The 17,600-nt window shown below is 27.6% G+C and overlaps 1 protein-coding gene across 1 annotated transcript; it reads right to left on the bottom strand.

The window, feature by feature from the left end:
- Positions 1 to 850: 850 nt before the first annotated feature.
- On the bottom strand, positions 851 to 17,140 carry LOC145835427 (integrator complex subunit 2-like). The gene is made up of 7 exons (XM_082943010.1): positions 16,211 to 17,140; positions 15,877 to 16,035; positions 9,060 to 9,314; positions 2,918 to 4,011; positions 2,425 to 2,667; positions 1,801 to 2,014; positions 851 to 1,526 (listed from the first exon to the last, which is right to left on the bottom strand). The coding sequence occupies exons 1-7, from the start codon at positions 17,019 to 17,021 to the stop codon at positions 1,216 to 1,218; spliced, it is 3,087 nt and encodes a 1,028-aa protein (XP_082799136.1). The 5' UTR covers positions 17,022 to 17,140; the 3' UTR covers positions 851 to 1,215.
- Positions 17,141 to 17,600: the final 460 nt, after the last annotated feature.

Raw genomic sequence — 17,600 nt, 5'->3', positions numbered from 1 at the left:
AGTTTTGATTTTGAAATCAATGAACATTTTATTTGTGAAAACAATAGCAATAATAATTATAACAAAAGTAAAAATTCTATATTTTTATTAGCTAGTTCTGTTTCAATAGTATTCATAAAGGACGAATTTTCTTAACATTAAATAAACATCACAAATGCTTTAAATATTAAATGAACTTAGTTTTCTTAATAATAATTTTCAAGTTATATTACTGTCATCTAAAAAGAAAAATATAAACTAAAAAGGATAATAATAACTGTAAAACTTAGTACATTTTACTTTAAAATATATATTTATCAATATCAGTGTTTTTCAGAGAATGCTTAAAAAATATTTTCTGAGGACAGAGGTTTTAAGAGAATAAAAACTTAAGTAAGTATTTTTTATAAGTTCATTTTTGGTACTTTTTTAGAAGCTTGAATATATTTTGTATATACAATAATAATAATTCAACGTAACAAGTTTTTACTTACTAACTAGTGTGCACAAAATTTTTCTTTCAGTTAATTGATAAATTTCAAAAAAATGTCTGACATTGAAAACATTAACACTTAACGTCAAGATTTTTATTTAACAAACATAAAAAAATAGTCAAATAAGTTATTTGTCTTAAGTTTAATTAGATCATTTATTATTTTTACAAAAACGATGATAAAATTAATACTACTATATAGTACATTAAATATACTCTTTTAATTTAATAAAAACTAGAAGGTATAAAAACTGAGTTTACTGCCATTAAGATTAAAAAAACATAACAGACTATAAAAAGATAAATTTATGTCATTCATTTCAAATCTTTGAAAAATAACGATATTTTTTGTTAAAGTATTGTTTCAAACAAGTTTATTAAGATAAACAGACGAACTACAGCAACTTAAAAAACTAAAGAGTGTACATAACAATAATAATTTATATGTTGGCAGTCCAAAATTAAATTGATACTTTTCAAAATTCAACAAGCTTCGTATTTCAGTGTTAAAACTATATTAAGTTAAGTAGACTCTTGTTACTTGAAATAAATGAAATTAACATCAGTCCACAAAACATATTACACTGAAAACTTATATATACGATAGGAAAACTCTTCAAAAAAATACATTATTTTAAAGTCTTAAACTAAGTTCTCAAAGAATATTCAACTACTCAACAATTTTCTAGGTTAAGTTTAAAAACTATTTACTTTGAAAAGACAATTTCAAACTACACAAAAAATTATAACGAGCATTCGGACTTCAGCTTAGTGACCAGCTTGTAAAATGTTCTTCTGGAGAGATCGATCAGATCGTGGCTTCCAGCTTTATTCGTGACGTCACTTTCGAGCGACAGCACGGCGTCGCCGTTCAGCTCGCCGGACCAATCCCGCCAGTCTAGTGTGACGTCACAGAAGTCTGAGGAGACGCGCGCTAGGTGCTGCAGCACGGAAACGACGTCGCGGAGGAGTGGAGGGAAAGCGCGGCAAAAGTTTATCAGTGACGTCATAATGTCTTCGTCGAAGAAGCGGCTCAGCTGGTGACAATCGTGAACTATAAAATAAAAGTTACAGTCTGATTTTGTTTAGAACTATTTTTTATTACTTTCAAGGTGAAGATGTTATAATATATTAGATTAATATTTAGTTCTAGAAATTCAATACAAAATTTAAGAAACTAAATTATTATAACTTAGTTGGTATGTTTAATGAAAATATAAAGTACTAAAATACGTTTTATCAAGTCGTCATTTTTTTGATAAAAAATATGTTGTAAATTTAATCTTAGCCAAACTTGGTTTTTTTAACTCAATTTCTAATCAAAAAACCTGTGATCAAAGTAGACATGGTGTTGAGGCATATTTTGGCGACTTGCAGCTGGTTGGGCATTGAGTTTTGCAGGCAGAGGTGGGAGGCCAATTGAATGGCGAACTTGTGCTTGTTAATGTCATCTTGCGCCAGCAATTCCGTGATGTAGCTGAGACAGACGAAAAACGACGGGGTTCCACTGACTATCACTGAAATCAGGTGGGCGGGAAAACACTACAAATTTAAATAGTCAGCTGTTAAAAATGTTTTCTATTTACAAACAAACTTTAAGTGTAATAGCTATCAAACACATTAAACAGAACTTATTAAATGTTAAAAATAAACGTGCAGTGTTATATATACTAATGTATGAAAAAATTGCCAATAAAAAATCTAACTTTAAAAATAAAGTTTTTTAGACTAACTCTAACTAATACGTTTTTTTTTGTTGTCAAACTTAAGCTTTTTTTTTATGAAATGTTAATAACTTTGACTTTATCTAAGTTTTACAGCAACAAAAAAACGCACTAGCTTAAGTTAGTCTAAAAAACTTTATTTTTGAAGGTTAAATTCAAAGTGAGTGAGATTAAAACTAAGTATTTTAGTTATTTTTTTTTTCAATTTCAAATACAGTGCATCAGTACCTGCATGGTAACCAGTCTGGCCACTTTGCAATCGTTCTCGTTGACGAATATCTGATGGATGGCCGAGCAGGCGACACACTGAACCTCCCGCTTAGACGACAGGAGCAAGTTCTGCTGCTGCTCTTCCTCCTCGAACTCCATTCCGCATATTTCTATGAGCAGCTGCACGCATGCCGCCTGCGTTGTGATCGTGTAAGCCTCGCGTAGAGTTTCCTTTTGTTTTTCAATTTGCATCTCCTCTTGCTGTTTGGGTATTTTTAATATTGTTTGTCATAGTTTTTAGTAGTAATTGCAGTCTAACTTGCTTTTTTTTTATATTACCAAACCGTGCTTAAAATATGGAGAGTATGTAAAAAACAATCAAGAAATGTCCTGGTTGATTACTGTTTTAACTAAGCATATAAATAATAGACACAAACAAATTTAAAGTGTCAAAAAAATAAATTGCAACATTTTTACTAACATATGCTTTAGTACTAAAATAATTTATTACCTTTGTCTTTACAGCACATGCCGGTAGAGCTTTGATCACCATTTTCGTGTTAGCCTTGTGAGCGGCGATGCAAGCCAGCAAGATCCTCGTTATCAGCTCCAGAAACTCGCTGCACTTCAAAACTCTCTTGTCCACTCCCAACACCAAAGTGGGATCTTCCACCATTTTTTCAAAACCCACAGCAAACTGACATCCTCTCGGCGGAAGTGCGACGTCGTTCCAAGCCCTGCTTTCGGCCAGAAACGCGTTTATGGTCAGCACCCAAAGCTTGCGAGGCACGAGCGAGTTGAAGCGCAGCCACAGCTTTGCCGCTTCCTTCTTCAGCCGCCGCGCCACTTTTCCCTGCAGCAGTTTGGGCAGCCCCCACGCGAAAGCTTTCACGTAGCCAATGACGTCATCGTCGAAACAATTCATCAACGAACGCATGTTGAGAAGCAGCGGCGCCGGCAAGCTGCTGCAATTGCACATGTTCTTGTAAAGCACGTCGGGCGTCAGCTTGACATTGAACTTCTTGTTGCTTTTACTTGTTTTGGGTTTCGACAAGTCCATGCACACGAGCTGGTCGTGGACCATGCAGAGGTGGGGAAGGTGGTTGACCAGGAGACCGATGAGCGCGGGGTACAAGCCTTGGCACGCTTCGGGCTGCTGCTGCGCTTTGTGAAGGAGAAACTTCACCGGAATTTTGTTAATGAGTGACGGCGAGTAGTGTTTCGGTCGCTTTCTCATGGAAATCAGAGCCTTCATGTTTTTTAGGATGTGCTCTTCATACAATAGTACGTAGTATAGCATCAGAAGTTTAGTTGTCAGTGAGTATTCTTCCAAACTTTTTTCTTTTTTTTCTTGAGCGTAGCTGTTCGTCGAATGGTCAACACCGAATACTTTCAGCACTTCGTCTTCCGTGAACGGCTTGTTAAACATAGTGTTGGTTTGCTGCCTACGGTTCTGGTTTCCCAAGGCGCTTTTCACTAAGTTCGGGTCTGGGGGCTTGAAGAGCGTGAGGACGTACTGCAAGATGAGCGAATGAAGTTGAGGGTGAAGCGGAAGAGTGGTGGAGCAAATTTGCTCGTATATCCAGTCTTTTACTTGTATTTTTCCTGTGATGTTTGCAATATATTAACTACTGTACATTTCCTTATTAAAATCGTGACTAGGTTGACTTAAAACTTTTAAATTTACAATATACAAGTAAAAATATACGTAAAAAAAATTTGATAATATTAAGAAAATTAAACATTCAAAAGTTTCATTGATAATTTTATTACTTTTTTAAGCGTCAAGAACTTATATATACAATATACGTAATAATATATGCAATAAGTTACATTGACATTTACTTGTTATCGTCGACGAAATTTAGAGTAGTGCAGAAGTTATTGCTACTTTTGTATTATACTTGAATTTTTGAAAAATATTTATTTCGAAAGTTAATATCCTAGAAATTAAAAACATATTGAAGCTTAGAAATGTTTAAACTATTTTGCTTATATAATGGTGTAAACACTTATAACTAAATAGGTTCTTAAAAGAATGTGCAAAAAAAAAAAAACAAGTTACTAAAGTTCGCACGTAGTTTTTAAGCTCTTTGATTAAACTTCAATGCTTTATTTGCTAATTTATAACTTGTATAAGGTACAGATATACTAAAATTTTGTCATTTTTTTGTAATGTTAAACTATAACTGAGTGTATAAGTGTTTTAACTATATAAAGACTTTTAACTATTAAAAAAAATTTCAAACAAGAAACAGTTTTTATGGTGTTTCTTTGGTGATAACTTATATATAAAATGGGAACAGGTCAAAATTGCACGAGGGTACTAAATTAACGAATATACTTTTGCACAAAGACAAATTTTCACGAGGGGACAAAATTTCACAATACAATTTTGCACGAGAGTAAAAAAATCTATATAAAAAAGAAAACAAAATATATAAACAAAAAACAAAAAAAAAAAGATAAATTTATAAAAACACAGAAAAAAAAGTTACTGACCGAGTGTAAGGGTACCAGTGATAGTAAAAATAAAAAATAATAATAACTAATAAAATTAATTATTAGAAAAAACAATAAATAAAAATTAATTAAAAAGAAAAAAAGCTACCGACCGAGGGTAAGGGTTAGGGATAACTGAGATCGTAAAATATAGAATAAATAAATTTATTTATTAGTAAAAAAAAATTTACCGACCGAGAGTAAGGGTAAAAGGTAACAGTGAAAGTATGAAAAAAAAAACTAAAAAAAAGTTTAATTAATTAAAAAAATTTAAAAAAGATATTCAACTCCTGCAAAAATATCTCAGTGCAAAATGTCTGCTCGTGCAATTATGTGCCCTCGTGCTTTTTTGTACGCTTGTGCAAATTTTACAGCTACCCATATAAATAGCATTCAATAAGCTTTGAAAACACTTTATTTTAAAACTCTAAAGTGTTCTAAAAGTAAACTTTTTTTTTATTCTATAACTGTTTAAAGCATATTATTAAAATAATTTTTTTAATGACTCATATGATTACTGGAAAAAACTCGATAAAATTCGTTTTAAGAAGTAAAACCAGTTACTGATCTACAAATCTAAATCATCCATCAATAAGTTGCCATTTATTAAGCTCTTTTAATTCCAATCTATTTCGTCCATTTTATATATTTTTTAACTCAAAAGTTTAGTTTTTATCAGTTTTAAATCATCAACTTTAATTCAAACTTTGAAATAGCACTTTACAATTATAAAACAAAGAAGACAAAGTGACAATGACTTATATGATGGAACCAATTAAGACTGCATACTATTAGACTAGCAGTTAAACTCGATTAAAGTAAATTTGAGCTTTTTTTAATATTTCTGTGTATTATTAATTCAAATACAGAGTTAAACTTTTTAAATAAGAATTAAATGCGTGAATTTAAACTAGTGGTCTACTGGATAATGATCCAGTTGAATACAACTGTTTAAATATGATCCAGTAGATCACTAAATCTAATGTATTTAAAATACTTTTAACAACTGGAATCTTTTTCAATTGAATTCAATAGAAAAAAAGGCCAGCCTGAGCGGGAACGAATTTGTAGAGAAATTTAAGAAAAAAGTTTTTTTTAGCCAAGTATTTTTAAAAATAATCAATCATGTATATCTAAAAGTATCAAAAAATTATTTAAAAAATAATAAATTAATACTAACAAAATTTTCAAGTATAGAAATTATCAAAAGTAAAAAACTATCCTGAGTTTTTATTAAAAAAAACAAATAAACCTGAGCCAGCCTGATTTTTAAAAAAGGTCAAATTATTCTGACTTAGCTTGAGTTAGTCTGAGTCAGTTTGAGTTTTCCAAAATCTGTAAACTAGCCAGAGTTATTCTGAGTAACTTGAGTATGTTGCAAGCTTGATAAAACTAAAATATGTTTGCAATTAACATTTTTTGTTAGTAATATATTGGGTTTTGACTAAGTAGATTGGAACTAATTTGTTATAGAACTTGAAATAGGTAAAAATAGACACCTTTGTATGATAGATATCAGCTGTATATTGTATTATCAATTGTCATTTTTTTAAAGACAGGGTTGCCACTCTTTGAGCCAAAAAATCTTCCCTGAGTGACCTTAAATTTCCCTGAGTAACCTTAAATTTCCCTGAGTTTCCCTGAGTATTTTTTAAATCTTATAAAAAAAAAATTCTCTTCTAACACAAATTATTAATACCTCATTCTCATTTTTCTTCTTTAATAATAAAAGGAAGGTTGTATGTGTATGCTTCTGCATTAAATTTATGAAAAAAACTGTTTTCAAAAACTCAATCTTAAAAGGTTTAAACCAATTGAAAATTAAAAACTAAATTTTTGCACAACTTTGTGTAAACTTGTTAGTTAACTTTCTACATAAAAGAATAAAGTTTAATTTGTTTGACATTTTAATTGACAAAATTTAATTATACTATAATAATAATTTCAAATGAAAAACTCACTTAAATGCATACATAATAACTTCATTATGACTTGTATGTCTTTCCTAGCAACTGTTCTGAATGCAGTAAATAAAACTTAAAACTAAAATAGAACTTGAATAGGGCTTTTTTTAAATTATCTGCAGTACAGTGACCTAAAAATGATGAAGTAAAATATAGACAGTGTACTTTTTTTTTCTTCATGCATCTCACCACCAAATCTAGTTGAGTTTTTTGCAAGACTTTATTGAAACACTCATCAAATGAAATGGAATAAAAAGACGAGCACAAAACTGATTTTTTTAAGACATCTTTAAAAAAAGGGGCTATACCATAGTCTGTTATATATGAATATTTGGTTCTATTCATGCAGAACTTTTTTGCAATTTCACTATCAGGAAACATGGTAGTGAATAAAGTGTTATTATCGCAAGAGTTTCCTGACCAGTTTTTTTTGGTACACTTGAGAGCCCAATAAATTTCAGCAGCTGTTGAAGAAGTTGCAGCTGATATACTAGTAGAACTATTAGGGCCACCAAAATAAGAAGTAATTGCATTATTTTTACTCTTAGAGGCTTTCAATTTAAGATGTTTTTTCGACATACTGTGCGATTTCAATGCCCTTATACCCATGTTGGATAAGGCCATTGGTGTATCATCACCACACCACTTACATTTAAACTTCTCTTTGTCTACATCCTCAAGTAACCAATCTTTGAAGTCTTCATGGTTAAGCCAACTTTTTTTAAACAAGGTTTTAAACTGTACTTTACTCATAATACTTAAAAAAGCTTTTAAATTAAATCTGCAAAAAAGTTGTAAAGTATATTAAAACATTCACACTAAAAAATTAATTACCATTACTGCTACTACTTTTGAAATTATTATTTATAAACAAGAATTTAACCTCTAGTTTTTTAACAAAAGTAATACAACACTAATCTGTATTCATTTTAATTTTTTTTACTGAAAACAAGTAGTTGTAAACAAATAAGAAATAACTTTATTATTTAAAAAATAAGAACTAATAGTACAACATAGTGTTTTTTAAACTACATAAGTAACTAAAAATAAAAAGTTTATTAATTTTTCGATGAATAGTTAACAACAACTTTTATTTCTCTAAACTATTTGATTTTACTAAAGTAAATATAAACTTAAAACTTAAAAAACTACAATGTTAATACTAAGAATATTGAAGAACTAGCCGCAAGGCTAAAAAATTCTAAATAACCACTTAAATAATAAAAATTACTACTTTTGAACAAAATATTGAAACTGGATTAACTAAACCTCATTCTAGATCTAGAAAAAAATTTCCCTGAGATTTTCAAAAACTTCCCTGAAATTTAGAGAAAAAATCAAAACTTCCCTGAGTTTCCCTGAGTTAAAAGAAAAATGCCAAAATTCCCTGAGTTTCCCTGAAATTCCCTGAGATTTTCTACAGTTTGAAAATTCCCTGAGATTCCCTGAGTTCCCTGAGTGTGTGGCAACCCTGTAAAGACTAAAAAAATATTTTCTAATTACTTTTAATATACTAAATTCAATAAATAGTTTACCAATTTGTTAATTTTTTTAAATTTTTGTTAGTAATATATTGGGTTTTAACTAAATTGATTGGAACTAATTTGTTATAGAACTTGAAATAGGTAAAAATAGACACCTTTGTATGATAGATACCAGCTGTATATTGTAGTATCAATTATCATTTTTTTAAATACTAAAAACATACTTTTTAAATACACTTGATATACTAAATTCAATAAATAGTTTAGGTAATCATAGATAATTAAAAGTAGAAAATATTCAAACTTATAAAATAGCTTCTGAAAACTTGCAGCTTAAAAAAGTCCCTGGAAATGTTTACTATCTAAATAAGCGCTACTTTAGTAGTTTTCTGTAATTAGTTTTTGACTAATAATTAATAATTAAGATCTTGAGGATTTTTTTATTTATAACCAAATCTAAATGTTTTTTTTTTATTTTTTTTATTAAACTTAAGGAAATTAGAGTATTCAACTATTTATGACCACCTTGATTAGAGTTATTATAACTTATTTCAACTAAACATATTACAAAATATCTTAATAAAGTATTTGAATAAATTTAGTTATAATAATTCTATAAGTTACTATAAAAAATAATTAGAATTTTTTTTTTATGGTAAATTTTAACAAACAAAATAAATCAAAATTTGTAAAAGTTACATACCAATAGAGAAAGCACGAGTGTTTAGAAGCTGATTAACACAATGAACTGGTAGATATCCTTCAATATTAGCACTGATATTCTTTGTGATGGGAACTTTAACTATATGTTCAGCTACTTTTTGGGAAGGAAATACAGACTTTGTAAAAATGCTCTTAATTTTGTTAAACTTGCTTGATTCTACATTAACTTTTATACCTAAGACTGCATTTGATAGTTGAATGGCTTCTAATTTTCTATCTTCTAGTAAATGAATAGCTGAAAAAAAGTTAAATCATAATAATTACCAAAAAACTTTAGAAACCTAAAATATTAGTAATTATCACAGGGGTCGGCAGGCAGTTGGTGGTCGCGGGCCAAATTTCAAGTTTACAAAGTGTCCGCGGGCCGCAGTTTTAGTTTTAGTGACATTTCAATAATCTTATAGTTTTAGTTTTAGTCACACTAGAGAAAATTTTTACTTTTATTCACCTTATTATTTAAAATGACTTTTAGCTATACATAGAATGCCTATTTAAATTAATATTGATTATGATTCACATTGACTAATATACTTTAATAAATATGTACTAATATTGTTAATAAAGTATGTACTTTCATAAGCACTTAATAAGTTAAACTTAATACTTTTTTAATTTTACTTACAACCTATATCTCTATAAAAACCTAACTTGAAAGACAATTTATGGGTTACTATTATACATTTGTTATATCATCAACATTTTTTCATATTTCTAAGAATATTTACTTCGAAAAAAGTTTTTGCGAGTTAAATAATTTACACTCATTTAGAAATTTAGTAATTAGTTAACATAATAAAATTAATACCTGTTTGTATTCAGAAAGCTAAAACAAATGATTTAACATAATTTATTCTCAAGTACATTAAAAATTAAATATTTTATTAGTAATTAGACTTTTACATGGTTTCCACTTAAAAAGCAAAAATGTCTGAGATGCATCAAACCAGCTTAAATTTATTAAAATTTTAAAAAGCTAATAAATAGTTGTTAATCAAGCTTAAATACCTAGTTAAAATATCATCATTATCAAAAAGTACACAAAGAGTAAAAAACACGAAAAAAATGCAATTAGTAAACTACACAACAGTTATAAAGACTGTTCTGAGAATTGGAAGATTTCTTAAAAGTGTTTGAAATAAAAGCTTCACACACACCTGAGTTTTCAAGCTTTTAAAATAGCCTGTTTGTGTAGCAACCCAGTTAATATATAGTTCACTACATAAAGAAATATAAAAGGTTATTAACAGTAAATAAATTACATGCCAAAAATATATAAGTCAGCTGGAATGGACAATTAAGTTTCTTAAACAAGTTTTACAGAAGTATAAAATTTTATTGAGTCATTAGAAAAGTAGAATTTTTTTTTTTATTAATCATGTTAGCAATTCTTTATTTGCAATAAGAATATTGTATTTAAAAACATTAATTGTAAAATATAAGACGAGCTATAAGAATAAAAAAAGCGTTAGTTAGGAGTTATTGCGAGAAACAATAAAAAAATCACCAAAGTCATTTTTGACTAAGCACATTATTATCTTCAGTGACTACAGAATAATCCGAAAAATTGTTAAGGCAAGTAATAAAGTAGCAAAATTTATTACCTAAAACAAGATATCGTTTATAATTGAAAACTTTTATAAAGAATTGATGTTGGCGGTAATGAAAAACTTTTGTTTATTTCTTCAATGACAACATGAAGTCGTGTTTAGGAAATGCATTAAGGTTATAAAGTCGCAAAAATCCAATTAGGACTTTAATCAAACTGTTAACATGAGAGCACTGATAGAAAAACTATTGCTCATCTGAGAATTTTTATTGGAGATGTTTTTACTAACTTTGACATTTTATTAGAATATCTTGGTTTAGTTCCAACGCGAAGCACAACAATCGGTGAAATTTTTCAATTAAAGGTGCAATGTACCAATACGGAGTTTTTTGAAGTACAATTCCTTTTTTTTTTTTGGTATAAAGTTTAATTAAAGTTTAAAAAAATGTCTTATAACATTTATCAATATCAAAAAATACTGTTAAGCTACTATAATATGTTTTTTAATAAAAAAACATTTATTTGGTAATTTTTTTTGAGTCAAATCGAAATTTCATTACTTTTAATGTGAAAACTGTTTGAAATTCCAGGTTTTTTCAAAACTTCTCAAATTCAAGTTTTTTTCTAGAACTTTTAACCGTAAATTCATAAATTCAAAGCTTTTCCGGAATTCAACATTTTTGGCAACACTGATTGTTCATTCTTTAATGTACACAATAATATAAATAATATTTTGAATTATATCAGCTGCAAGACTTAAAATTTAACATATATTAAAACTCAAACTAACACTGTGGATTGAGCAAAACATTTATCATAAGTTTAATTTGCCACTCTTTCAAGCAAAAAAGCCAGCCTGAGTCAACAAAAACATTCTAGATATTTTTGTATACAAAAAGCAATTCTAGCCAAAAACTTAATTAATGGCTTAGTTGGCCTGAGATTTGAAGTCTTTGAATAGTGATGTGTGGCAATGTTTAGTTGTTTATTTGCTTGAATTTGAACTATTTTGATTAACAATGTACAAACTTTATAAATTTACAATCCCTATATCTAGTTTATATTAAATAGGTAGCTCCAAAAAACAGCAATTGTGTGTATTGATATGCAAAGCATAAAGATTTACTTAGCTTGAAAAAAACAATGTTTGAAAAATGGAATGTATACCTAACAAAATTATATTAACTTATGTCATATATATTGTTTTAAATGTGTCTGTACAAATTTAGATATGACATGTATAAATAAAAATTTTAGAAAAGTATGCATAAACTAAACTTAAACTAACTGAGGTATTAAACAAAAAGTGGTTTAAAGTATGAGCATTTTTTGAAGTTGGTGTGCATAGAAAACTTATAAAAATTAAAATGTGTCAAAACAAAAACCAAATGAACCTTATTTCTTATTACTATGTTATTTTGAATGTTATAATATAACATTAATATAACATTTACAAATGAAAAATATATAAAAGAAACTGAGGTATAAAAAATATTGAAAAAGAAAATCTAAGCTATAAAGATATATAACACTTTAGTTAGTTACTGTGCATTACTTTTGTACAAAATGGAAAATATTTGCATTTAGTTTATTTTATAATTAGGTATTATATAACCAACTTATTAAATCCAAGCACTCTTGACACTCTTTTTTTAGATAATTACTTACTGCTGTAAAAAAGAATTAATTATAAAACTGAGAAACATATCCTGTTAGAACCCTTATCTGTCTATTTCACATTTTTAAACTTAAGCAGTAATTTCTTGAAATTATTTTAAAATGTTATAGAGAGACTTAAAATCAAACTAATCAAATTAAGTCGAATTACCGAAAAATTTAACTAGAAATATAATTTTGCTCAGCGGGCCACATTTACATGCTCGCGGGCCACAAAAATTTCTTTCGCGGGCCGCATTCCATTCAAAAAAATAACATGCTCGCGGGCCGCAGATTTACCCTTCGCGGGCCGCAATTGGCCCGCGGGCCGCAGTTTGCCGACCCCTGAATTATCATATAAGAAATATTTTAACTTTTCTAGTGAATTTTGAAACTTATAGTTTTATAAACAAAAATCAAGTATTTAAGAACAAAAATACAAAAATAGTACTAATGTTATACTTAAAATATTTATCATTTATTAATTATAAGTAAATTTAGGTAAACAATGTGAATAAAATTTAAATGAGCATCTAAAACTATTTTGACCAAGTATCTTATTACTTGAAAAGAAAATTTGTCAATATTTTAAAACTGGTAAGCTGCAGTATTCAAATTTATGGTTATCATATTTTAATGTAAATAAAAACTAACCTAAGTCACAACAACAAAGCCTTTGTTTATTAGTAAAAGTTTTAAACTTTCTTGTTACTTAATCTTAAACTTTAAGTCATTTTATTTGAGTAAATCATACATAAAGACTACTTAAATATCTAATTAATTTATAGTTTTAAAAACGCTATATTGAAGTTGTATTGGCTAATATGTAGTAAAGAGCTTCAGTTTTGAAAAATAAGCACAAAATAAATTATATAAATTTTATTACTTTAGAAAGTGAGCAAAAATTTTAAAAGAAGATTAATTCAACGTCATTATGATTATTTGAGACAAATTTAGTTCCAACCCTAGTATGATTCCAACCTACTAACTATTCCCAAATACACGATTCCCACCCAATTAAATCAGAGAACCGCGAGTAACAGTGATAGTAAAAAAATATCTTAATAATAAATAAAGAACAAAAACATAAACTAGGTACATAAAAAAGTACCAAACAGTTATGAAAAAAGACTGTACGGAAGGATTATTATTACACTTCTTTCCATGATAAAAACTATATATGTAATATTGAATATTATTATAATTGTTAAATAAACATAGCCTACAAAAATATGTATGTAATTATCTTAACCTAGTATTTCTTGGTAACTAAGTAAAATTTTAATGCTTCAACCTCCATCTATGGCAAAACAGCATACTAAAACTGAAAAAAAAGGAAATGGGTCAGAAATGCACAAGCATTATTCTTGCACAAGCTTTAACTGTTCAAATAAAGAATTTCAACAACTTTTTAAGTACAAAACTTTTTTTATAAAAAATAAAAACATAGTTTGCTAATACATTCTAAAGCTAGACCATTTTGATTTAACAACAGTGCAAAAAAGTTGCTTGGGTATTTCTGAACCTACCCACACTAACGTGCTTGTAAATATGGCAATCTTTTAGTAGTCAGTTTTTTTTTTACTTTTGGCAAATACCACAAAAATACCCTGTGCACAACTATAGATAATTTGAAGAAACTTTAACCTTGGCGGAATTCGATTTTCTAAAAACCTTCCAAATGCAAACTGTATGGGACCCAAAAAATGCAACCACAAAAATTTTAGCTAGAAGCATGTAGCAATTATCAAATAAACACATTGTACACAATTTCAGACAATATAAAAAATGTTTTATGGTTGCTTTTTTAAGTTTTCGAAAAAAAAAATTCAAGAAAACTTACAAAAAGTGATAAAAATTACATAAAATCAAGAGTTTCCTCCATAAAATTTTCTTTAATTCGTCTAAAATTGTGCATAATGTGTTTATGCTGTAATTGCTACATGTAAAAAAATTCCACTAAAAAATATAGGGTCACATTTTTTGGGTCCTATACAGTTTACATTAGATGATTTTCACAAAATCAAACTCTGCAAAGGTGAAAGTTTAATCAAATCATTTAAAATTTTGCACAGGGTGTTTTTGTGGTATTTGCTAAGTGCAAAAAACTCAAACGTCGCTGTATTTATAAGCATCCTAACCAACACTACTCATTTAACTTTTTTATAGCTTTAACATAACTAAATATTTTAAGATAAACACAACAATACGTGCAGTACTTCAAATTGATTGACATCCTTTATGACAACATAAAAAGTCGCCCCTTCAATATATAAGCAAAAATATGTAATTGTATATGATTATTTATTAAATTTAAAACCAAAAGTTTAAACTATGAGATGAAATACTGAGTTTAGTATGGTCTTTAGTATTTAGAAAGGGTAATCTTTTCTTTATAACTGCAAAAAATAAGGTTTCTTGTGTACAGCTTTTAGGGCTATAATTGAGTAAAACAGTTTTTTTTTATGCTTTAGGTTAGATAATTTTTACTAAGTTAGTAACTTTTATCACCATTTTTATAATCATGAGTAACTTTCGTTAAATAATAGGTTAAAGCTGAAAGCTTAATAGGTATTTTATAAAAGAAGCAGATTTAAATGGCGAAAAAAACTACCCACAATCAAAAATTAAAACACAATAAAACTCTATAAAAAAATGAAAACAAAAAACTTATAAGAAAGGTACCAAAGACATAAATCAACAATTACATAAGACATGCAACAGAACTTTCTAATTTCATATGAAATTTAAAGACCAATTAATAAATAAAATCAAAACACAGCCTAACTCAATTTAAAATACAGCTGTAAACTATTTACAATCAAAATAATCAACAAATTCAAAGCTTTGAATGGAAGATGAGAAAAACAAAACATATTATTTAATTTTTTTTAGTGTAGTGTTATTTGACTAAGCTATTTTTGTGTCTGATGTGCTGCTCTGCAGTGAAACATTGTAATACAAATAGAGTTAAACAAAAAAAACTAATGTCCAATATATATCTTTCAACTACCAGAAATTCTTTTTTAGCAAAATCTAAAACAACCAGTGATAAAATTAAACAAGAATAAACTAAAGCCATAGAAAATACAAACACTTTTAATTAATTTAAAAGATAATTTCAGATTTCTTATTAAAATTACATTACAGTCTTTAAAAAATATTTTATCAAGTTATAGCTAAATATTTCATTAATCTTTTATAAACTAGAAACATAAATTTTAAAACATCAAATACCATCGAACTCAACTTACAGATTATTGCATCATAAATGTTTATTTTAACATTTATGGGCCTAATAAATACTATTGCTCAAGAAAAAAATAAGTAAAATAATAATGTTGGTTTTAAATTATGTATATTGTTATGTGTAAAATAAATATTGATTATAAATATATTTCATATATTGAGCACTTTAAAAAAAATTAAACAAAACAACATTTTTTTAACATAAATACATATGTTTACAACTTGTGTTTAATGATATTTTAACAACCATTCGAACTGATTTTATTAATTAAAATTTGAAAAAATTTATTAAACATAAACAAATTAAAAATATGTTTAAAATATTTGAAACTCTGTATAAACTAACCAGTAAGAAGAAGTTGCTCAGAAAAACTTGATGGGGTTTTAAGTGAAAAATCAGCAAGCCAATAGATCCAGTTTTTTGCTTTTTCTTCGTCTTCATTGTTCTTAATTAAGTTAGGACAAACAAGTAACATTGCAAGTGTTAAGGAGACAAAACGTGAACCTGTTATATAAGATTTATTCAGTTTACTCAGTAGTAATTTTGACTAAAACAATAAGTGTAGTATGCAAAATTTAAAAATTTTTATTTTTGTAAAATTTAGTTTATAAAAGTTTAATAAAAATATCAGTAGTTTAAAAGAGGATTTGATAGATCATTAAAATACAAATTTTCGTACCATTAGGAGTTTTGGGTGGAAAACTTGTTACTAAATTAAGCAGTAAAACAGATTCCTCAGAGGTAAAAACATAGTTAGATGTTGATTTCATGGCACAATACATTTTTATTAATCCTGAAGCTCTAATACATTGTTCTTCCATTATTATTCCATGATCCATTTGTAAAGCATCGTTTGAACTATTAATAACACTTGTACTGCTTAAAACTTTCCTTAGTTCGGAGTTGAGGTGCTTAAACAACTTTGAGGATCCTATAGCTGCTTCATTTTTTAGAAACGTTGAAAACCATTTTTTAACCTTTTCACTATTTCCAAGTAAAATACCACTTACAAACTGAACAATACTGTCAACTGGTTGTAAAAAATTATTGTTGTTTTTCCTATTCATCGAAATCATCTCTAATGATAGTTCTACAGATAAATCAGCTAATTGACAATGATCTACACATAAAGATCTCACACAATAAGCTTTTTCTGGGTTCAATTGACAAAGGCTTAACAAAACATGTTTAACTAAAATTCTTAACTGCTTTTTAACTTTAAGTTGAGCATTTGTTTTAAGTACTTGAAACAATTTTGTACAAACAGAGTCAAAATCAACACTATTGTTCAAAACAAGCTTTTTAATTACTTTTGTTGATGTTGGTACAAAAAGCATAGCTCTACAAACTCTCAGCAATTCAAAATGTGTTGGAACCTCAGAGCACAAAACACACAACATATCTGTAATAACATTAAAATAAACCTTAGAAGAAAATATTTCAGATTTATATTTTAAAGCAGTAGTCACGGTTGCTTCATTTAGAGTCATTAATGTAATTACTTCTTTCAGTAAATAGGTGTATTTATCTTGAATACTAGAACTTTCAAAGTCTTTAATTAGGATAGATTGTGAGAGCAAAGCATCATATGACCCTGTTCCAACCTGCTTTTGGAAATGGTTACTTAAACTTGATGCGTCCTTTTTAAGCCTATCAAAGTCAATGTCTGTATATAAGCTTATAACATAATTTGAATCTGAGCATTTATTACAAATTTTCAAAAATTTAATTCTTTCTTCTATCTGCTCCTTGTTTTTACAACTTCCTTTTTCAGTACATTTAACCAAAAACGGTAATAAGTCTCTCAGTTCATCTTCACTTAATAGAAGTAATTTATTAAGATCAAAATCATTAATAAATTTTAAAGTTATCATTATATTTCTTTTAAGAGTAAATTTTGATCTGAAAAATAAAATATGGCTTTAATTACTATTTCTATTTTGACTTTTTTAAATATGAAAAACCAAAAGAAATATTTTAGCTAAAAATTTCAAGTATGTAAATTGATGTTTTCAAACTTTTTTTACACAGTAATCCAACAGTTTTCTTTTCACATTTATTTGTGTAAA

Source organism: Thalia democratica, chromosome 5 (assembly GCF_965202585.1).
Source record: "Thalia democratica chromosome 5, ktThaDemo2.hap1.1, whole genome shotgun sequence".
NCBI classification, from domain to species: Eukaryota; Metazoa; Chordata; class Thaliacea; order Salpida; family Salpidae; genus Thalia; species Thalia democratica.
This window is presented reverse-complemented; position numbering and strand designations above follow the sequence as displayed.

Coding starts and splice junctions, on each gene's coding strand:
- LOC145835427 (XM_082943010.1), bottom strand. CDS start 17,021: ATGACTCTAAATGAAGCAACCGTGACTACTGCTTTAAAATATAAATCT. Junction 9,315..15,876: donor TGAGCAACTTCTTCTTACTG/GTTAGTTTATAC, acceptor ACTTTTTTTCAG/CTATTCATTTACTAGAAGAT. Junction 2,668..2,917: donor CATGTGCTGTAAAGACAAAG/GTAATAAATTAT, acceptor ATACCCAAACAG/CAAGAGGAGATGCAAATTGA.